We start from the raw sequence: 23,503 nt of genomic DNA, 5'->3' as shown, positions 1-23,503 counted from the left end.
CAACCCGATGGGGACAGTCAGCCCTTACATGGCCAGGCTCCTGACACACCGCCAGCAGACTATCGGAGGCAGGTCCACCGTGGTTACATCCCGGGCGGGTTTTATCGGCTCAAATCTCCGGACCTGGGGTGGAGATTTCCAGGTTTGTCGATCCCCCTCCCGACAGAACCCTCCTTTAGATTCCTGGTAGCTTCATAGCGTTCCACCAGGTCCACCATCTCAAGGCCATTGCCAGGAGACTCCTGACCGATCCAGTGCTGGAGAGGGTATGGCAAAGCCCTTCAGAACATATAGGCTAATAGTCTATCCAGCATGGCTGGGGGAATCAGCACATCAGGCTGTAGCCACTTTTGCAAGAGGTGGAGTAAGCTCAGCCTGTTTTATGACACTGGATTTAATAGTCCCCCACTGGGCCCAAACCAACACATTTACCCCCAGTCTTGCCAAAATCTCACCCTTTACTTTTTGATAGTCGGCCACTTGATCGTCTGGCAAGATGAAATAAACCCGCTGGGAATCGGATGCCAGGAATGGAGCGATGACCTCAGCCCACTGGTCACGCGGTAGCTTTTCCCTGATGGACACTTTCTCGTATATCGCCAGGTAGATTTCAATGTCGTCTGCGGGAGTTATCTTAGGAATCGCGGCACAAACTGCTTTCCGGGCATCGTGGACGCTTGGAGTTGCTCCTGCTGTCTGCAAAGCCATCAGGTGTTGTAGCAGCAACTGGAAAGTCTCTTGCTGCTGCTTATTAGCCTCGTGTTGCTGCAGGTTTGTTTCTCACTGCTGCAGATCAGCCTCCACGAGGGCCTTCACAACAGCCTCCATTTTGTTGTGGGGCACCAGTTTTAATACAGCTGGTTTAATGTACGACATACAACCGTGCCTGAAAAATGCAGAAACCAAAAATATTGGCGTTCACGCCAGCCTCACTGCTTTGTCAGCATCCTCCACCAATTGTGGGGACTCGCTCTGGTAGACAGGATTAGCAGACACAGTATAGAGGCAACAACAAGTTCTTTGGATCAAACTGATAATTTTTTTTTCACACTTTAGGCAAGTGACAAAACAAACAGTCATATTCAAACAAAAAGTCACCTTGCAGTGTTGGTGGTAATTCACACCATGCATAAATTCTGCCTCAAAGAGTCCTTGCTGATAGCAGCACCAACCTGTTTTCACGCCAAACAGGTAGCAAGCCTTCATCCAGACACAAGGCTCCCAGATCCCAACACAGAGACATGGCTTCTGAGCCCAGCTGCCTATTTAAGGACAGCCAGGTGTTGCCAAAACCCGGACCTGCATTTCAAATCTGGTCCGGTATTTGACCTCACCTGACTGTAAATAAGCCCAGCAGCACATGCTGGGATGAAAATACCTGTTTTCCCAGACCAAACCTCTCACTGTGTCACAGCATACACATAAAACATGAGACTGAAATGGGCTGTATACTAGCTGTACAGTCAGTGTACTCCTCCATGCTATACTTTATTACAGCACTGTATTAGTGAATATGGTAATATTTCCAGAGGAAAGCACAAGTATAGTCTGACAGAGAAGAAAAGCATCTAATTTGAACATTTTCAAAATAAGACAAATGAAACAAGTGCAAAAAAATTATAAAAAAATATTGTAGCAGTAAAATAATTTGTGGACATATGTTGCGGTTGTTTTTAGTGCTTCTTTATGACACTGGATTTAATACTGTGTCTTCTACATCCATATATACAATGTACAAGTTCCGCCACCGCCATTCTTGTCAATAGTCCCGCTAACCACACTGTTAAAGGGGTAGAGTTTATGGTAATTTCTAAGACGATTGGCGTGGTCTTTGTATTGTTTCTCATTTTTTTTCAAATTCAAAGGTTGGTAGGCATGGCAGCAAGTATAGAATGCTAAATGTCTGTCTAAAGTAGGTGCTTGAACCATTTAGGCTCTTGAACTCTCTCAGTGCCACTTTAGCTGAAATCACAATTTCTAGGGGGAGAGCGCCATGACGTCTTTATTTTAATATGGGCCCTTCCATCCATAGCTCTCCTGTCAACGGGTCCTCTCTGTCCACCAAATGATACCAATATCCGGAATATCATTTGACAGATTTTAGTGCTATTGGCTACTTCTGATTGGATGTGTCCGTACTCTGTAGATAATGACGGCTGCAGCTGGAAAGAGAAGAAGTGATGTCATCACCAAGATTGTAGCCAGGATGATTAGAACGATGACCCAAATATCCAGTATATGTTTGGGGATATCTTCCGGTGTTGGACTCACAAGAATAGGCATAATGGCTTTTGAAGTAGATATAACAATCTGTAAGACAAAAAAATATAGTCAGTTCATGAAACTCTATTGTGATGTGTCCCAGTTTAAAAGGGAACTAAATTAATTTAAAATAAATTGATTTATAGAATAAGAAACAAATACTGAAGTTGTGGAAGAGAACAACCATCAAAAACAAATACATTCACAGTAGTCGTAGTCAGGGTCAGCCTGATGACCCAAAAGGATAGAGGACAGTCTCGATAAACACTAAACAATAAGATTTAAAGAGGACCTTTCACCGATTATGACACTGTGAACTAAGAATACAGACATGGAGAGCGGCGCCCGGGGATCTCACTAGCACTTACTATTATCCCTGGGCGCCGCTCCGTTCTCCTGCTATGCCCTCTGGTATCTCCAGTCACAAAGTTATGGTAGGCAGAGTCTGCCCTTGTTCTTCTGTAGCGCTGGCCAATCGCATTGCAGAGCTCACAGCCTGGGAGAAAATATCCCAGGCTGTGAGCTCTGCACTGCGATTGGCCAGCGCTACAGCAGAACAAGGGCAGACTCCGCCTACCATAACTTAGTGACTGAAATCTCCACCTACTATAACTTAGTGACCGGAGATACCGGCGGGCATAGCAGGAGAACGGAGCGGCGCCCAGGGATAATAGTAAGTGCAGTGAGATCCCCGGGCGCCGCTCTCCATGTCTGTATTCTTAGTTCACAGTGTCATAATCGGTGAAAGTCCTCTTTAACACTCTGCCCACCACTTGTATTGTGCCGTTGCATCTAATATAAAAATGAAGCATCTTTGCCAACAGTGTTGAATTAAAAATTCTCTACCATTTTGTGTCTACTGCCACTGTGCAAACCTATGTCTCTCCATGGTTACAGACTACAAATAAAACCTATGTAGTCTCATCCTGCAGTCACAATTCCTTCCATCTGTTCCCTACTTCTTGCCAAACCTACCCAATATATATTAGAAAGAAACAGGGGACAGATGGAGGGGGATATGCCTGCAGAGTTTATTTGTAGTCATTAAACATGATGACATATAGGTTTGCATAGTAGCTGTAGACACAAAATGGTAGGAGATTTTGCTGCTCCTGCTTACATTTTTACATATCGATATGTGGGGACAAATTGACTAATTCTGTAGACAGCCTAAACTTAATCTAAAGAGGTACCAAATCACAGGGGCTCAGGCTGGGTGATAAATCTGGTGCATAAACAGTTGTGTTGACACCACCTATTGGATGGCTTACTTTGTAACAGAATTTCATGCCAAATTTTTGGCATATAATGGTGCATTTTTGACTAGACCCCTTATCTGCTATGCCACTTCCCTTCACACTGAGCTGTTCTGTTTCTACAGGCGGACAGCTGAACGCTGCTTGCAGCGTTCGGGTGTCCGCCTGGCCGTGCGGAGGCGTGCGGATCCGTCCAGACTTACAATGTAAGTCAATGGGGACGGATCCGTTTGAAGATGCCACAATGTGGCTCAATCTTCAAGCGGATCCGTCCCCCATTGACTTTACATTGAAAGTCTGGACGGATCCGTCCCAGGCTATTTCCACACTTAGCTTTTTTTTGCTAAAATAATGCAGACGGATCCGTACTGAACGGAGCCTCCGTCTGCATTATTATGGGCGGATCCGTTCTGAACGGATCCGCCCGAACGCTAGTGTGAAAGTAGCCTTATCTGCTATGCCACTTCCCTTCACACTGAGCTGTTCTGTTTTCTAAAATTAGATGTTCCAAATTGCTGAAAAAAAATAATCAAATTGTGCCAAAAATGTACTAAGTTTGCCAAAATTTGATGCGTTTTAAATGTTTTTTATAGGTACAATTACATTAGTAAATATGGGCTTATGTTTTTTTTACCATTATGACTAGTCATTATAAACTACATAAAGTTTGGTTCCTTGTCTGTGCATCTTTGTTCTATAGTTTATTGATCATATTCAGACTTCAGCACCACACAGCTACATACTAGAGATGAATAGTTCCGTAGCACCAGTAGGAGTATATGTACACAGCAGAACTGTTCACAAGTGACCCTGTGTTGTAATGCACATACTGACAAATCTTTTGATAAGTTGCAGGCCACTCTTTGGATCACTGCACTGTAAACACTATGTCCTAAGAAGACCTTGCAGGCCATCAATCAGAAATGCATGAGTTATTTTCTGAACTTACATATTTCCATCTCTATACTAGATGTTGTCAGAGCCGGCCTAGTGCTTAATTAAAAAATACATTATAAAATTACTTAAAGAAGAACTCCCACAAAAAATGTTCCTCTCTGACCTGTTAGAAAGGTACATGATGTAAACTGTAGTGAAGGTAATCTTCTTACCAGTGACTGTATTTGTGAGTTAAAACCTCCCTTCTGATCCTAGGTTGTGCCATGTGACCAACACACTGACTCCAACTGACACAGGACAGGAAGTCAATTACTTCTGTATTCATTCCTATGAGACTGACATTGAAGCTCCCATAGGAACACATAGAGAAACTGGCCTTCTCTCCACACATAAGATGCTGTGTTAGTTTTAGTCTGATGGTCACATGACACAGCTGCGGATCAGAAGGTAGGTTATAACTCACAAATACAGTTTCTGGTAAGAAAGTTACATTCACTACAGTTTATATCATGTACCCTTCTAACAGGTGAGATAATACATTTTTGTGTGGGAGTGCTTCTTTAAATGGAAATTGGCTAAGATAATGTTTTTATACAGTAGTCCATTTTCCATTTGAAGGCAGGAATGTTTCTACAATAATCCATCAATGATCTCATAATTAGGGTGGGGTCCTTTCACAGCCTTCAGCAGAATACAGACTGTTCTATGTCAGTGTCTGCTGAAAGATTTGTAGGGAGATCCAGGCCCACTTTAATGAGAATGACATCACGTGAAGCACCATCTGTTTTCCCGCCCTATGACCTAGTATGAGTTGTATGCCACTTTCCACTACTGTGTAGGGCTATTGTCTGATCCTTAGCAGGTATCCTGTGTCTTAAAGGGTATGTGTCATCAGAACATGACCTATTGTTTAAATCAAGTTTTTATGTTAAACAATTTAAAAAATAAAAAATAAACATTTTCAGATTGTCACTATCCATAGTTTAACCACCTCCGGACCGCCTAACGCACGGATGCGTCCGGAAGGTGGTTGATTCATTCCTCCTAGACGCATCCGTGCGTCATCTCGTGAGACGCGAGATTTCGGTCACAGCCGGCCCGCGCATGCGCATCGCGGGCCGGCAAAAGTTAAAGGAGCATTTCGTCAGCAACCTGCCAGCCAATGATCGCGGCTGGCAGGTTGCTGATTTTTTAAAAATCCAATCAGAAGCCAGATAGCAGATCATATTAGTAAATATGATCTGTTATATGGCTGCCCTGCTCCTCTGCTGGTCCTTTTCGTTGGTTGGATCCAGCAGAGGAGCAGGCTTCACAGTGAGTACACCAAACACCACACACTAGCCCCAGATCACCCCCTGCACCCCAATTAACCCTTTGATCACCCCTTTGTTCACCCCTGTCAATCACTAGTGAAAGGAAAAAAGTGATCAGTGCAAACTGTCACTTTTTTTTTTTCACTGTTATTGACCGTTAGGTTTTAGTATAGTTTAGGTCCCTTGGTTAGGTAGTTTAGGGATCGGTTAGCGCCCAGCCCACCGCACTGCAGTCCGATATTCGCTGATTAGTGTATCGCTAATCAGCATTTGTACTTTTATAGTATCTGGAAGTGATCAAAACTGATCACGGTCAGATCTATAATAGTATTAGTGTCACTTTAGTTCGCCCTCCACCCAAAACGCAGTGTTTGCCCGATCAGGCCTGATCGGTCGCCCACACGTGCGTTCGCCCACGCCCGCCCCACCGCAGTGACACAAATTATTATTTTTTTTATCACTGCACATTCACTGTACATGCGCTGCGGCGATAAAAAAATCAGTTTTGATATTTTTTATCAACCGCAGCGGCCTCCGGTACTTCGCTAGCCTCCCATTTGTAAGACAGGCTTGCTTTTTTTCTTGGGTAGTCTCAGGGAATACCCCTAAATTTAGTTGCCCAAATGTCAAACAGGGGGTATTCTTCTGAAGAGGCCTACAGGCTTCTGACCCAGTCGGATGAGGAATGGGAACCCTCATCTGATGAATCTAGCGGGTCAGAATACGAACCTGTAGAAGGCAGTGGCTCTCTGACCCAAAGTTCGGACGAGGAGGCTGAGGTCCCTGATAGCACCAGGCGTACCCGGCCCCGTGTCGCTAGACCGCAGGTTGCGCAGGATCCGCTTCAAGAGCAGCAGAGTGGGGCTGGTGCTGTCGGATTACGTGGTGAGGCATACACCAGCAGCGCAGCCCTTCCTGGACCTAGTACCAGCACTGCCGTAGAACATGGTGAAGTAGCGAGCACCAGAAGGGCAGTTGAAGCTGGTACGGTGGCACGTGCAGTAGTTACCCCATCGCAGCCACTGCAAAGACGTGCCCGTAGAGCCCCTAGAATCCCTGAGGTGCTGGCAAACCCTGATTGGCAGTCCCCAACTTCAGCCGCACCTGTAGTTCCCCCTTTCACCGCCCAGTCTGGAGTTCGGGTTGAGACAGCTCAGATCGGTTCGGCCCTGGGATTTTTTGAGATGTTCTTGACTGCGGAGCTCTTAGACTTAGTTGTGGCAGAAACAAATCGGTATGCCACACAATTTATAACCGCAAACCCGGGAAGCTTTTATGCCCAGCCTTTCCGGTGGAAACCAGTCCAAGTTTCCGAAATTATTATTTTTTTGGGCCTTCTCCTCAACATGGGTCAAACTAAAAAGCATGAATTGTGGTCATATTGGTCCACGAACCCAATTCATCACATGCCCATGTTCTCTGCTGCTATGTCCAGGACACGATTTGAGACCATCCTGCGTTTCCTGCACTTTAGCGACAACACCGCCTCCCGTCCCAGAGGCCACCCAGCTTTTGACCGGCTCCACAAAATTCGGCCCCTCATAGACCATTTCAACCAGAAATTTGCAGATTTGTATACCCCAGAGCAAAACATCTGCGTAGACGAGTCCCTAATACATTTTACTGGGCGCCTTGGCTTCAAACAATACATCCCAAGCAAGCGCGCCCGGTATGGGGTCAAATTGTATAAGCTCTGTGAAAGGGCCACAGGCTATACCCACAAATTTCGTGTCTATGAGGGAAAAGATCAGACCCTGGAGCCGGTCGGTTGCCCTTACTACCTGGGGAGCAGTGGGAAGACAGTCTGGGACTTGGTGTCACCATCTTTATGTGGACAATTTCTACACAAGTGTGGCCCTCTTTAGGCATTTGTTTCTAGAACGGATTGGCGCCTGTGGCTTCCCCCAACGGCTCGTTAGCACCCGTCTTGCAAGGGGGCAGAGGGCCGCATTGTGTAATGAAGAACTGCTCGCGGTGAAATGGAGAGACAAGCGTGACGTTTACATGCTCTCCTCCATTCATGCAGACACGACAATACAAATTGAGCGAGCAACCCGTGTCATTGAAAAGCCCCTCTCAGTCCACGACTATAACCTTTACATCGGAGGAGTGGACTTCAATGACCAGATGTTGTCTCCGTATTTAGTTTTCCGCAGAACCAGACGCTGGTATAAGAAGGTGTCTGTATATTTGATTCAATTGGCGATGTACAATAGTTTTGTTCTCTACAGTAAGGCTGGGAGAACACGATCCTTCCTCAAATTTCAGGAAGAGATCATCGAGAACCTCCTGTATCCAGGAGGTTCCGTGGCCCCATCCACCAGTGTAGTTAGCCGTCTACACGAGCGACATTTCCCCAATGTCGTTGCCGTTACCTCAACTCACCCGTCACCCCGAAAAAGATGTGTCTGTAGCAGGAGTGGAATAAGGCATTTCTGTCCTGACTGTCCTGACCACCCTGCCCTATGCTTAGGGGAGTGTTTCCGGAAGTACCACACACAGGTACACCTAGCATAGGGATCACATCTCACCAGGACAGGCACACAGGGCTATTAGGACCCCTTCACTCACACAGCTGCTGCAAACGTCTCCTTTCACCTGGGACAAAGTGCATAACGCACTTCGCCACATCTTTGGGCGATTTGCGCTTTGCACATTGACCCATGGAGAAGGAGATGTTTGTTCTATAAAGGTAAAAAAAAAAAAAAAAAAAAAACACCAGTAAGCAAAAAAGTTAATGTTTAGTTCAAAAAGTTAAAGTTTATATGTTCTGTTCCAAAGTTATTAAAATTATTGCGTTGCGGCCTGGTTTTTTCTTTTTTTTTTTTACCTTCCAGGTGGACCAACCAATCGACTAGCTGCAGCACTGATGTGCATTCTGACAGAAGCATTGCGCTGCTGTCAGATTACACGCAAGTCGGTGTATGCGGCGCTGCAAGACGAGATTTCTCCTCTGCAGTAAAAGATACGTTTGCCAAGGCATACGAGCTGAGGAGGAGGCGGCGTTCCTATGCTTTGGCAAACACTTTGTATATATAAAAAAAAATTAAAAAATCCCGGCAATGATTTATTCATCCACATCGATTGATGCGAATGGAGAAATCTGGTTTGCCAGGGCATACGAGCTAAGTGGGTATGGATGTTGGGCGGAGCTCCTATGTCCTGGCAGACGCCTTTCCCCTCCTTTTTTTTTTTGGGCAGAGATTTTTTCATCCACATTGATCGATGCGAATGAAGAAATCTGTGCCGTTCATTTTTTTCTTTCAGCCCAGAGGCTGAACGGAAAAAAAAATCTCATTACCTGTATGCTCAATATAAGGAGAATAGCAGAAACTCCTAATGCTGGCCATACATGTAATGATTGCGGAGACCCTCAAATGCCAGGGCAGTACAAACACCCCACAAATAACACCATTTTGGAAAGAAGACACCCCAAGGTATTCGCTGAGGGGCATATTGAGTCCATGAAAGATTGACATTTTTGTCCCAAGTTAGCGGAAAGTGAGACTTTGTGAGAAAAAAACAAAAAAAAATCAATTTCCGCTAACTTATGCCCAAAAAAAAAAATTCTATGAACACGCCAGGCCCCTCATTGAATACCTTGGGGTGTCTTCTTTCCAAAGTGGGGTCACATGTGGGGTATTTATACTGCCCTGGCTTTTTAGGGGCCCTAAAGAGCCAGAAGAAGTCTGGGATCCAAATGTCAAAAAATGCCCTCCTAAAAGGAATTTGGGCACCTTTGCGCATCTAGGCTGCAAAAAAGTGTCACACATGTGGTATTGCCGTACTCAGGAGAAGTTGAGGAATGTGTTTTGGGGTGTCATTTTACATATACCCATGCTGGGTGAGAGAAATATCTTGGTCAGATGCCAACTTTGTATAAAAAAATGGGAAAAGTTGTCTTTTGCCAAGATATTTCTCTCACCCAGCATGGTTATATGTAAAATGACACCCCAAAACACATTCCCGAACTTCTCCTGAATACGGCGATACCAGATGTGTGACACTTTTTTGCAGCCTAGGTGGGCAAAGGGGCACACATTCCAAAGTGCACCTTTCGGATTTCACCGGTCATTTTTTACAGATTTTGATTGCAAACTACTCACACATATGGGCTCCTAAATTGCCAGGGCAGTATAACTACGCCACAAGTGACCCCATTTTGGAAAGAAGACACCCCAAGGTATTCTGTGAGGGGCACGGCGAGTTCCTCGAATTTTTTATTTTTTGTTGCAAGTTAGTGGAATATGAGACTTTGTAAGAAAAAAAAAATCATCATTTTCCGCTAACTTGTGACAAAAAATAAAAAGTTCTATGAACTCACTATGCCCATCAGCGAATACCTTAGGGTGTCTACTTTCCGAAATGGGGTCATTTGTGGGGGTTTTCTGCTGTCTGGGCATTGTAGAACCTCAGGAATCATGACAGGTGCTCAGAAAGTCAGAGCTGCTTCAAAAAGCGGAAATTCACATTTTTGTACCATAGTTTGTAAACGCTATAACTTTTACCCAAACCATTTTTTTTTGCCCAAACATTTTTTTTAATGAAAGACATGTAGAACAATAAATTTAGCGAAAAATGTATATATGGATGTCGTTTTTTTGCAAAATTTTACAGCTGAAAGTGAAAAATGTCATTTTTTTGAAAAAAAATCGTTAAATTTTGATTAATAACCAAAAAAGTTAAAATGTCAGCAGCAATAAAATACCACCAAATGAAAGCTCTATTAGTTAGAAGAAAAGGAGGTAAAATTCATTTGGGTGGTAAGTTGCATGACCGAGCAATAAACGGTGAAAGTAGTGTAGTGCAGAAGTGTAAAAAGTGGCCTGGTCATTAAGGGGGTTTTAGCTAGCGGGGTTAAAGTGGTTAAAAAAATATTAAAACGCATGCCGTTATCACATTGGCCACTGGGCCTAAAATATGTAAAGAGGACCTGTCACCACTCCCGACAAGCCTGTTTTAATAGCTTTATGCATTCACCGTGTAATAACAATTCTGGAACATCTATTCTTATAACTCTATGTTGTGCCATTCCTTTATTATTTCTACTAGACGTTATGAAAGAATTGCTAGCAGTCTGCAGTAAGGGTACAGAGGGGAGGTAACCAGTTGGGGGGGTGTACCTGCACAGACTCACTCTATCCAATCAGTGCTGCCATTTTCAGACTGTGCAGGTACACCCCCCCCCCCAACTTGTTACCTCCTCTCGGTACTGTTACTGCAGACTGCTAGCAATTCATTTATAATGTCTAGTACAAGTAATAAAGGAATGGCACAACATAGAGTCAAAATAATAGATGGTCCAGAATTGTTATTACATGGGGAATGCATGAATATATTTAAACAGGCTTGTCAGGAGCGGTGAAAGGTCCTCTTTAAGACTTACTGTGCTTTGTGAGCAGTTACATGGGTCAGAGACACAATGGACCTATGGATGGATCTAAATGGATCTAATTTACTTCTATGGCATAGTTTTCTTGGCATGCTCTGTGACCTGTTCAGAGGTCAGTAGGGAGAAGAGAAGCTGTGATATCACCTATTGTGAATGCTGAATCCTGTGTTATCTATATAGAGGTGTTACTTGTCATTGTAATTCTGCCTGTAGTGATAATGATATTAGCTACTGAACAGAAAAATAAATCTTGACCTTCACGCTAGGTTGGAAATGATCAGACCTAGTGTGAAAATCCTACTGTGAAAATTGCACGATTATATACATTTTTAACTATAGCTAGTAACATGGAATATTTTAAAAAATCGCTAAAAATTCTAGAAAAATATGTTTAACATAAAAACATAATTTTAAAAATAGGTCATTTTGAAATGACACATTTCCTTTAAATAGATATTAATTTTAAAAGAAAAGCAATGAGAATAAATACATGTTATTTTTCAGTTTGCTTTCATTCTGGTGGAAGCGGTGAGTTGTACTGTTACCATTTTTGCAAGGAAATGACCTGAACCCTGTAGGAAGGTATAGGTATCTGTAGTGTCTAATATAAGGGTGGACCTTTAGGGACAGTTATTTCATTGGGTACATAAAAAAAAAATATATATATATATATATCGGGAGAGAGAGAGAGACTGTATATATATATATATATATATATATATATATTTATACACATACATACAGTATAATTAAATGTAATTGGCCTAAAATATGTAAAACCAACCTCTGCTATAATGACTCTATTTGTGCATTTATTGTATGAGGACTTCAATTGTGAAATAGTCTAGAAATGCCATTACTTATCTTTCTTTTTAAAAAAACTTCCACAAAAAATCAGCAATTAAATCAGTATCCCTAGGATAAGTCAGTTAAAGGTCACCCAGCTGATAGCATGACACAATTTATGACCATTCAAAGGGAAGTAAAACTGAAAAACACAATTCTAGTAATTTTCCCCTAGTTGTATTATGTTGAGCACACTTGCACAATTCAATGCCGATAAACCTACACTCTTCAGCTTCAGATGAAACAGATAAAAGGGGCTTAAAGGAGGAACAAAATCCATTTTTCTCACAGGCTTGCTATGCACATTACTGGTAATAGAACTTGTCTGAGATATTGGTGCACGTCAATGGGATTTGGAGACACATGTTTGAAGCCAAGATATTCTGCAAATGTAATACATTATTTTCCAGTAAGCTGTGGACTATTGTCTGCTCTCACTTTAGTTGGTAGATATACTCTCAACCTTACCCTATTCACTCACAGAATTTCAGCCCATCTCTGAGGAGAAAACGATTAAAATCATTGGAGCTGTCAGATCCTCCTCCTCGCCTTTAGACCCATCCCCGGCGGCCGTGGTAAAGTCTGCCGCGGTTGCAATGGCACCATATATTCGAGACATTATAAATAGCTCCTTTTCCAGCAGTCAGGTGCCGGCTATTCTGAAGCAAGCAGTGGTAACACCCCTGCCTAAGAAACCGGCACTACCTGTGACTGATCTGAGTAACCTGAGACCGATTTCGGCACTGCTGTTCGCTGCAAAGATAGGCGAGAGGGAGGTTGTTGCACAACTACAGGGATATCTAGAGGCCAATCACATTCTTGTTGGCTTCCAGTCGGGATTTCGACCTGGAAGGGGCACTGAGACCGCTCTGGTCAATGTCCAGCACGATCTACTGATGGCATTAGACCAGAACGACTCTATGGTCCTAGTCCTTCTGGATCTATCATCCGCTTTTGACACTATTGACCATCAAGTGTTACTGAACCGGTTGAAAGTGGTAGCCGGACTAGATGGAAAGACCTTGGCATGGATGGTCTTATTTCTCCAGGACAGGGTACAACGAGTGAAGCTGGGGGTATTCCACTCAGCCAATCTCCCACTGTCCTGGGAGTACCACAAGGCTCAGCACTATCTCCAGTCTTGTTCAACATCTATCTGAGACCATTGGCTGACATCATCAGGAGCCACAATATTCAGTTTCATGTTTATGCGGATGATACACAACTGTACTTTAGGCTTGCCAAAGGTACAGTTGATCAAGTCGATCTGGCCGGATGTCTCTTGGGGATCGATCACTGGATGAGTGCCAATTATTCAAAGCTTAATGGCACCAAAACTGAATGTATTACATTCAGTAAACAGAAAATTACACCCTCAGCACCTCAATGGCCATTGTCTTTTGGACCTGTCCCTGAGACAGCCATCCAGGTCAGGGACTTGGGAGTGATCTTGGACTCCAGATTAACCCTGGCTCCTCAGATAAATCAGGTGGTTAGTACTTTCCACTACCAGCTGAAACTTCTGAGGAGGATCTTAAAATACATCGAATCTCCTCTCGGGAATGCCTTGGTCGATCAGCAGTCAGTTGGACTACTGTAATGCATTGTACATGGGACACCCTAAGAAGAACTTGCATAGACTTCAACTTAGGCAGAATGCCGCAGCAAGGCTACTAACGGGTGCTGCCCGCCGAGAGCATATGACTCCCTCTCTTAATGCCTTGCACTGGCTCCCCGTCCAACAACGGGTGATGTTCAAGATTGGATGATTCATGCACAGGGTATTCCATAGTGTGGGGCCCTTGTACCTGCAAGGTAAATTCACCAGGTACATACATTGATCAGGCGTGGAGGTAGATCCTTTTTGGCTCAAGGGGCCAGATTTTGGAACCACCTACCTCTGGCCCTCAAAATTATCCCCGATCTTCTCTCATTCAGACGTGCACTGGAAACCCTACTTTTCAAACAGGCATTTGATCTTCCTATGTAACACTTACTTTTGGTTCATATAATTTTGGGGGTTTTCCTAAATCTTAGTCTATAAATTCATGGTTGGTAATGTCCCTTCTATTTTAAAGATACCTTTTCCTCACGTTTATTAATTTTGTTCTCTTCACATTCTCTATATCTCGTCCAAACTTTTTAAACCTTTGAGATCCCCCTACCTTCCCTCCCTTTTTCTTGATTCTCCCTTTGATAAGTGCTAGGAAATTGGTCTCTGGAATAGGTGCCTTATCCTCTAGGCCTTGCGGCCTATGGTAAAGTGTAATGTCTTCTTCTTTTTCCTCCCTTGTTGAATCAGCCAGCTAAGCGCATCGAGGCCCTAAGGGTAAGACTGCGTGTACACAAGACTATACATCATCATCATCATCTATATCTTTATATATACTGTATATATATCTGCAAAAATGTATTGTAAGTACCTTGCACTCCTTAAATGAGGTCCTGTAGTTAATTTTTAGAACTTTTTGATAATTGGCATTAGTATCAAGTATTGGCAGGTGTCTCTTTCCAGTCGCATTGAGTATGTCAGATCCAATGGTATCCCAGGGTTCACATGGCAATTTGTATTAAAAAGGGTATTCCTGTATGGGACATTTATGAAATATCAATAGGATATTCCAAATGGGACCCACTCCTATCTCAAAAACAGGGCCCTGAAGTGAATGGAAAATAAGCCATTCTTCTATTCACCAGAATGGTACAACCAATCATAATGGAGCCCTGGCTTGGCTATTTTCAGAAGTGCCATAGTGGTCAGTGGAAGGTTGGCCACACGTACATTCTCGGATATGTGATTTCTGAAAATAAGCATGCTCGTTTAGCTATTTTTTTAAGTCCTATAGCAGTAAGTGGAGAGAATATGGTGTGCCCTCCAATCACAGAGGGGCTCTTGAGATAGGAGCAGGTTCCAGGGATGGGACCTTATCAAACAGCCTTTGATAGCATATCCTATCGATATGCAATAAATGTCACAGATGGGTCAACCTATTTAAGGAATCTGTAATTGACCACGAGAAGCCATGTTCATTTTACATTTCTTACACATTTCCCCAGCCAATCAGCAGCCAGCCAGCCCTGTTATGTCACAGCCCTATAAATAGTGTGAGCCATCTTAGATTCTGACATTTACCAGTGTATTTAGTGCAGGGAGAGATGTCAGCAGGAGCTAGGGAAAGTGCTAGGAAAGACTTCATTGTGCTAAAATAACGATTTCAGGGAAAGATTATTCAAGGTGTAGGGAAAGGATAGGGCGGAATCATTCCACAGCATTTATGTAGAACAGGGTTCAGTAGGGGAGGTGACAGCCTGGGTAATAGGAACACCTTGCTGCACTGACTGGGAATCCAAATTGCCATTATACAGCTCTGTAATTCCAGCAAACTGTTCTTGTTATTGGGTGCAAGTGCTGTTTGATACAGCCATTAACAGGATTTATTACAAGGAAATATTTCTATGTCTTATTTGCCCTTGTGCGGTGCAGTTATATGTTCTAAAGCATTTTTGGGCTTTTATTAGTGGGGGGAAAAGGGACTTATTAGCTGCTGTGTGCTGAAGTGAGAAAATTACAGACTTTTTTTGGGGTGCTTTAATTTCCTTTTTATTTATTTATTTGATCTAACAGTATGTCAGATAGAGAAGTGCCTGGCCCTGCACAGGGGAGTGGCAGAGGCCTAAATGTTTCTGGCGCATACACAGGTCGCAGTAGAGTAAGGGAGCGTGGCAGCAGGAGTTGCAGTGAGAGGCCGAAGCTCCCGGTGCCATCTAGCGGTTGTGTCTTGACCAGCAACCCAGCGGTTCTTGAATGGTTGACTGGGTCATCCACTTCATCCCAAGTGACATCAGACACCCCCAGCCAATCAGTGTATAAGCATTTAATAGAACAGGTTCTGTAGACATCTATGTGTAATCGGCGGTGCAAAAGGAGTGCGCTTCTTCTTGGCGCTAACATCGACCCGTAAGGCTGAGTTCATACTTGAGTTACTTGGTCAGTTTTGGCCCCGTGACTGCCCAAATAAGTGAAAAATGCAGTGATTCTAATAGCGTCGCCTGTCATCTGCATGTCATACTGATTATTATTTCACTACCACTGCAGACTCCCTATGCGTGTTACTACAAGGCACAGTATTTTGCACCACTATAAAGGCTCTCTGCAGCCAGAATTTTTTTTAACGCAATTCACCCCGAATAAATTCGGATCAAACCAAATTTTTTTTAAAAATTCGGCAAACTGCCCGAATAAAATTTTAAAAAAATTTGCTCATCTCTAATTGTTAGGCTACATCCACAAAACTGTATCCACTTTGCAGTCAGCAAACTGCAGATCTATAAAATATAGATAACTTCTGTGTGCAGAAATGGCTATTCTTGTCCACAGAAAGGACAAGAATAGGACATGTTCTATCATTTTTTGGGTTGGACATACGGATGACATCTGTGTGCTGTCCTTTTTCTGTGGACCCATAAAAATGAATGGGTCCATATGCGATCTGCGGACATGGATCCAAAATACGGTTGTGTGCATGAGGCCTTAATGTAGACATTCACACTTGTTTCTTTTTCACTTTTAGAGGCCACATTTTTATCAATCCATGTCCTAGAAGAAGCCTCAGTAAGTAGTAGGAATCATCCTGATGCAAACTCCACTGTATGTATAATGTATACACTGTGGGTATGGTATATACTGTATATTTCAGATGTTAACTATGTGAGGGGCATTCCACAGCTTCTTCTATGTAATGATGTAATGGCTTCTGATGTTTCAATAGTAAAGTTTTCTCCATACACAAAGTTGTGAAAATATAATCCAAAGGTGATACCGAGTCTTCATTTCTATAGGTGCATATTTGCATTCTGTATGTGTGAATGGGTGTAATGCAGAAGCTATTGGCTTCCATTCTGTGCGATGTTGCTAAAGTAGAATTGCACCTATTCCATCTTTGGATGAATCTGTTGATAGTTTTGAAGGAGCAGCAGAGAAGGGCTTTCAGTAAGATGGACTCCTTTTCCGGCTTCCTGGCATTTTTGTAACAGGTTGCACATATTAAGTTTTGTCTGCTACCTTCAGAATGTGCTTCCTCAATAATTTAACATGTCCATTAATCTCAAAGGTTCCTTTTTGATTCTGGGGACTGGCCATTCTTCTAAGTGCTAGAACCGTAGATGGATCTGGCTTCACTCAACTATTAGATGCTAAATTTCTGTTTTCTAAAACTGTCAGTTTCAGGCAACTTTCTTTTGCAATCTTTTAGGCTCATTTTAACCTTTCGTCATTCTCAGCTTCTGTGACACAGCAATGTCATCTATGTAGACTTCAACTCCTTCAGCTCACCTAGAAGCTGCTGCATTGTTCTCTGGAAAACCTCAGGAGCAGAACATAATCTAAATGGATGACACGTATACTGTCTGGTACCGTCCTCAAATTTTCCATCACTATTTCAAAATTATTACTGTCATCTGTGAGTGATATATTTGTAAAGTCTCCTGCTCTGTGAAAGTTAATAACAGTACTACCTTCTGAATGCTAGTATTAGAAGCCTCAATGTCTTTGTTTAACGACTTGCCTTCCACTGCAGGACTTTATACGTCAGACGATAGGCTGTTAACTGTAACCTGCCGTATCAAAATGGCAAATTACATTACTATCTGCCAGCGCCCTGTGACGCGGCAGATAACTGTGACAGAACAGCTTCGGTCACAGTGAAAATTCCAGAGACCAGCCAAAGTGGTCTCCGGTCATGTGATTGCTGTGACAGACTGTGACAGTAATCTACTGTGAAGAAACCTTCTTGATGGTTGCAAAGTTAACTGTGATCCTGCTGTCTCTGGATTAATCTCTTCCTGCCCTGACAGTGGCAGGAAGGGGTTAATTCACTTTTTTCCATAAAAAAGAAATAATTAAATAAAAAAGTTTAAAAAAATTAAAGTTATATAGCTATATTTTTTTGTTTCAGCAGTAGCATTGCAGACTTTTGCCCAATTGTCTTTCATTAAAAAAATCTATATATATTTATTAGTTTTAACAATAGTATAGAAGACTTTGTGTGTGTAAAATATACAAACATATACACATTTTATTTTCCTCACAGAATTATTTTTTTTTATATAGGAATTTGTTTTAGCTATATTAGTATAGGGGACTTTTTGTGTGTAAAATATACCAACACACATATTTTTGTCACTGAAAAAATCTGAATAAAACAAATCCAAAAGCTTAAAATGTCCAAGTTTTCCCACGATTTATATTAAATATAAAAAAATGTTTTTCATAATTTTCACCGTTTTTCCTTCAATATTCTTTTAAAATATTATACCTGCCTGATGGCACAAAAGAAAGTTCTAATGTGTCCTCTGAAAAATAATATCAAATACATGTACTTTGGCTCAGAAATAAAAATAAAAATTTCAGCTAGACAGTTCCGTTGCTAATACTGAAAAATTGGCCTGGTGAAAAAGGGGGATAAACACTCTGGTAATGAATTTTTTTCATCTGTTGCCACACCCCTTTTAACAGGCTGCATCTAGTATGGAACATGAAGGACTGTTTTCCAAGAGAAAGCAGCCCTCCATGCAAAACCTGGGAGACTTGCCAGGTCGTCTCCCCTTTTTATGTGACAATCCTGGTGAGTTGAAAATTATGGCAAATTGGCAGTCTGTCCTGGTCATTGTAGGAATCATTGCAGTCATTGGTCATGATGAACCTGCTGTATTCTCAATGCCTCTTGAATGGTTCTAACATGACTCATGTCTATCTATGGCTTCTTATTCTCCTAATTAGACGTCTCTGAGTGCAGCTCCTAGTTATAAATGTATGGGCTATCCAGTTTAGAAAATCCATTGTCTTATGCATTATTATGGAATTCTGAGTTAAAAGAGAGAGTTCCTCTGTTGAGGATCCTCATCTCTTGACCAGATTGGAGAGTGTTATAAAGAGGACCTATAGAGGACCTGTGCAGCATTACACAAATGTAAATGGGAACTATGTTATGGTTAATTTCTCCTATGGGGGAGCAGGAGCTGTAGCGAGTTTGAACACGTAATCACTGGGATTCCTAGAAGGTGGACACTTTGTTACCAGCTTATTATCAAGAAACCCTTCCATCAAGTAGGGATTGTCCAAAACATAGAACCCCTTTAACAAATATTAACACATATACTTCTATCTATTTAATGTTTATTGCTTTTTAGATATAACTGCTGGTGGCTTGTAGAATATCATCCGTTGGTCACCACAAACATGCCAGCAGGGTTTAATAAAGGATTCTCTGGCGGGCACAGCATCTCATAAAATACCATATGGAGGTGACTTTGGAGCCAATGTCTTACCACTAGGGTTTATTTCTTATGGGTTGATTCAGATACACCTGATGATATATCCTGTGGGTGCAATGATAATTTAACCACAAAGATTATAAAGTGTTCAAAGAGGACCTTTCATCAGTTTATCCCTAGTCTAGTTATGGTCTTACCTTATAGGGCGGCCCCCACTGATGCCATGGCACTTTATTTTTTTCCAAAGACCCCCACGTTCTCCCTGGGTAAGAGCGGTGCGCTCTGATTGGATGTGCTCACAGCCAGGGAGAAGAGAACTGCCCGCAGCGAAACTGCAAGTCTCCGCCTAGCATAACGAGTCAGCTCATTATAATATAAGGCGCCAAAATCAACGGGGCCAAGAGCGGACGAACAGGAGGGGAAGGGGGTTTTTGGAGAAAAAAAAAGTGCCATGGCATCAGTGGGGGCCGCCCTAAAAGGTAAGACCATAATTAGACTAGGGCTAAACTGATGAAAGGTCCTCTTTAAATGTGGTCATGCAAAGGTTTTGTATAGATTAAGAATGGCCCAAAGGACCATAGTCTGACACTGCTAATTTGGCATCAATTATTATAATGAATGAATCAGTCACAAGCCTTCATTACTGAAGAGGTCCATGCACTCTGTGAGGTTTCTATGACTCTTGCAGAGAGATTTTTGGCGTGTTCAGACACATCCTTAAAAATGTAATGACTAAAGCCATGAAATTACAAACAGGCATAAATAATAATTTCATATAAACTGTACAGTGAGTTAAAACTGTTAATACGGGATATTATTAACTAGCACTATTAGTGCTGCCTTGGACAAATGTTAACCAAGGGCAGACCCAATTTCAGTTTATCTGAGCTGGTTTTGTCAGAGCTGGCCTTAAAGGGAACCTGTCACCGGGATTTTGGGTATAGAGCTGAGGACATGGGTTGCTAGATGGCCGCTAGCACATCTGAAATACCCAGTCCTCAAAGCTCTGTGTGCTTTTATTGTGTAAAACCCCCGATTTGATACATATGCAAACTAACATAAAAGAGTCTTATCTTACTTGTGTGACCAGAGAAGAGTCATATTTTCAAGCTCTGACTCATCTCAGGTTAATTTACATATGTATCAAATCAGTTTTATACACAATAAAAGCACACAGAGCTATGGGGACTAGATATTGCGGATGTGCTAGTGGCCATCTAGCAACCCATGTCCTCAGCTCTATACCCAAAATCCCGGTGACAGGTTCCCTTTAAGGGTGTGTGTCAAGTGCAATCATACAGGGTGTATCACATCTCATAACTGAAGGGGACACAACTGGTCATGATGGCCTGATTATCCAGAGCTTGTATTTCCTATCCCATCCTTCATACCCAAAACTGTGGAAATGCAGCTGCAAGGGATCCTTTTGTTCTTAAAGAGGCACTTCCACAAAATGTTTTATTATCTGACCTGTTAGAAAGGTACATGATGTAAACAGTGGTGAAGGTAATTTTTTTTACCAGTGACTGTATTTGTGAGTTATAACCTCCTTTCTGATACTCAGCTGTGTCATGTGACCAACTCTCTGCCTCTCCAACTGACACAGGACAGGAAGTCAGTTACTTCTCTATTCATTCCTATGGGACTGACATTGAGGCTCCAATAGGAATACATAGGAGAAACTGGCTTCCTCTCCACACATAAGATGCTGTGTTTTTTGGAAAGTCAGAGTGCTGGTCACATGACACAGCTGAGGATCAGAAGGGAGGTTAGAACTCACAAATCACTGGTAAGAGGTTTATCTTTACTACCGTTTACATCATATACCTTTTGTTTCAGGTTAGAGAATAAACATTTCTGTGGGAATGCTTCTTTAAGGATTACAAGTCGCCAGATGATTTTGGCAGCTGCTGTCTCCCCTCTCCTCATTCAGAAACTATGTTTGAAGATAAATGTGCATGTGTATGGAGAGGGATGACAGAGTTAGTTTTCATCTGAACAAATGTTGGACTTACACTCCTGACAGCTATCAAAAGTGTATAGCCAGTCTAAGAACGGGACAACCAACCAAAGGGTGTAAAAATGTACATACAGACTGTGTTCACCACTCCCACTTGCTGGCCTGTGCTGCTTGGTGCAAGTTTCAGTGGCAGGATGGACTAACCATTGTGACCTTACATTGAACTGTGCACTGTGTGGGTCTGTTTGACACGACCGTTGCCTGTTTTGCTGTCCGAAAAACACAGATACCGGCCACATGGGTTCTGCATTTTGCGGAACGGGACATCCGGCCCCTAATAGATCACTACTATTCTTGTCTGTAATGCAGACAAAAATAGTACATGTTATATATTTTTACGGATACCACGGAACAGACATACTGTGTGCTGATAGCATCTTTTGCTGCCCCATTGAAGTGAATGGGTCTGCATCCAAGATGCAAAAAATGTGGATCAGATGTGGACCAAAACCACGGTTGTGTGCATGAGCCCTAAGACTAGCTCTCCGACTGACCCACCAGGGTACTAGAGGATCCTCTGGTAGACCAAGGCTCTAACACAAAAATAGTCCTCAAAAGACATCCCCATTTGGAACCAACCTCCTAATAGACAATGTTGATGATATGTATGATATACATGTTTATAGATGAAAGAAGGACCATCAGAATCAATTCCTTCCATGGACTTTAGGTATGGTCCCAGTATGATACTGCTCATTTGAAAGTAACCAACCACAATATATTGTAACGGGCAGCACAGGCTTCTGCTGAAAGCAAGGTTGAGCAATTTAGTTCCTCTCTGGTCTCGCAATACTCCCAAAAGAAGAAAATATTTCCCAGCATTTAAAAAATGGTTCCTTATTGCCAGCATATAGACACCATGTACTGACCGACATGGAGGTCTTTATCAAGTGATTACTTCAAAAAGATCCCTGTGTGGGTCGATATGTGATGTTGTGTCAAAAAATGTCAAGAAAATAACTGTCTTTTAGATGCTAGCAAAGCTTTTCTTTTACTTACTGTTCAGCGGATAGACAGGGGGACACTTGGGGTTTCTTAAAGGTGAGAGTCTGAGTGCAACTAGAACCTGTGCACCCCATAGCTATGTTACTGGACTCAGGAGCTTACCACTGCTACAACCCAGGGATCGATCAAACGTTTTTAAGACCTATTTATGAAAACTAATATACTGGAGGAGATTGCAAGATGGAATTGCAACATTTCGTGAATTGATGGATTCTAATAGGATTGACACCAGTCTCATCATTCTTGTATCGGCCAAACCACCCATCACAGGGCAAATGTGGCATTACTAAGTGGGCGGCAAAACAAACATGCTGTATGAGAGTCAGATGCCTTATCTATAACTTTCATCAGGTTCAAATATTGAAAATGAAAATTGTAAACAGAAGGCTTATGGTTTCAGGGGATTACTTGGTAATGTGTTTGCTCTTCTACTCTGCACTATATACATTAGTTGCTGCTTTCCTTACTCTGTCTAGCAATTAGGAAATGAGGGTTTGGCTCCAAAACAAACAAGCAGTAGGCAGGCGATATGCTTGACTTCAGCAAACTAGGACAGACACAGAGAATACAAGCAATTATTCCAAGTGAGATTTCATCGATATCATTAAGATAATTGCACTTAAAATATGCTAGCATGGGCCTGTTTTTTTTTATCTTGGCTAAATAAAAAAAAGGTTTTTACAATTTCAGTAATTGCTTCCATTTTTAGCATTTTAAAAGCCTTGACGGATCAGTTACAAAGAATGATTTCACTGAACACTGAATTCACAAGAAGCACTTCAAAGCAAGTTAGGAATTAGCAACCCCTGCTCGTAGTCTCAGATGTCGTCTCATTCAGAATGGTTCACCCCTAAAATTTGGAATCAAGAACGTAGCAAAAGCGAAAGATAGCTTACTGCAGTGAAGTGTTATTTCTTGAAAAAGGCCCATCCTGTTTGGGCCACAACGTTGTCTGTTACTATGCATAAGATGTCGACCAAATAGATAGCACTTTTTGTGAAAAAGATGCCTATACTACATTCTACATTTTAAGGAGTCAGGATACAGAGTGGTCAGGCTGCAACAGACTACACTGTATCCTGACTTCCTCCCACACATCACCTTCAGCTGGACCAGGGGGACACATCGCCATTGCCCCTGAACAAAGAGGCCTGCAGACCAGCCAGTCCTAAAGACTACCAGGCAGAGGAGAACCTCCAGCACAGGTGCAAGGTATGAGTCATCCATGGTGTGGGAAACA

The 23,503-nt window shown here is 42.3% G+C and overlaps 1 protein-coding gene across 1 annotated transcript in view; it reads right to left on the bottom strand.

Annotated features, from left to right (window-relative positions):
- Nucleotides 1-1,440: 1,440 nt before the first annotated feature.
- SMIM3 (small integral membrane protein 3) overlaps nucleotides 1,441-23,503 on the bottom strand; it is a 29,487-nt gene continuing 7,424 nt past the window's right edge. The window contains exon 2 of the mRNA XM_044277874.1: nucleotides 1,441-2,310. Within this exon, the coding sequence (XP_044133809.1) occupies nucleotides 2,107-2,283 (177 nt within the window). The 5' untranslated portion in view covers nucleotides 2,284-2,310 and the 3' untranslated portion in view covers nucleotides 1,441-2,106. The remainder of the gene's footprint in view (nucleotides 2,311-23,503) is intronic.

The sequence above is a fragment of the Bufo gargarizans genome, chromosome 2, assembly GCF_014858855.1.
Source record: "Bufo gargarizans isolate SCDJY-AF-19 chromosome 2, ASM1485885v1, whole genome shotgun sequence".
NCBI classification, from domain to species: domain Eukaryota; kingdom Metazoa; phylum Chordata; class Amphibia; order Anura; family Bufonidae; genus Bufo; species Bufo gargarizans.
The sequence above is the reverse complement of the archived record's forward strand: the minus strand, read 5'-3'. Positions and strand labels throughout refer to the sequence as shown.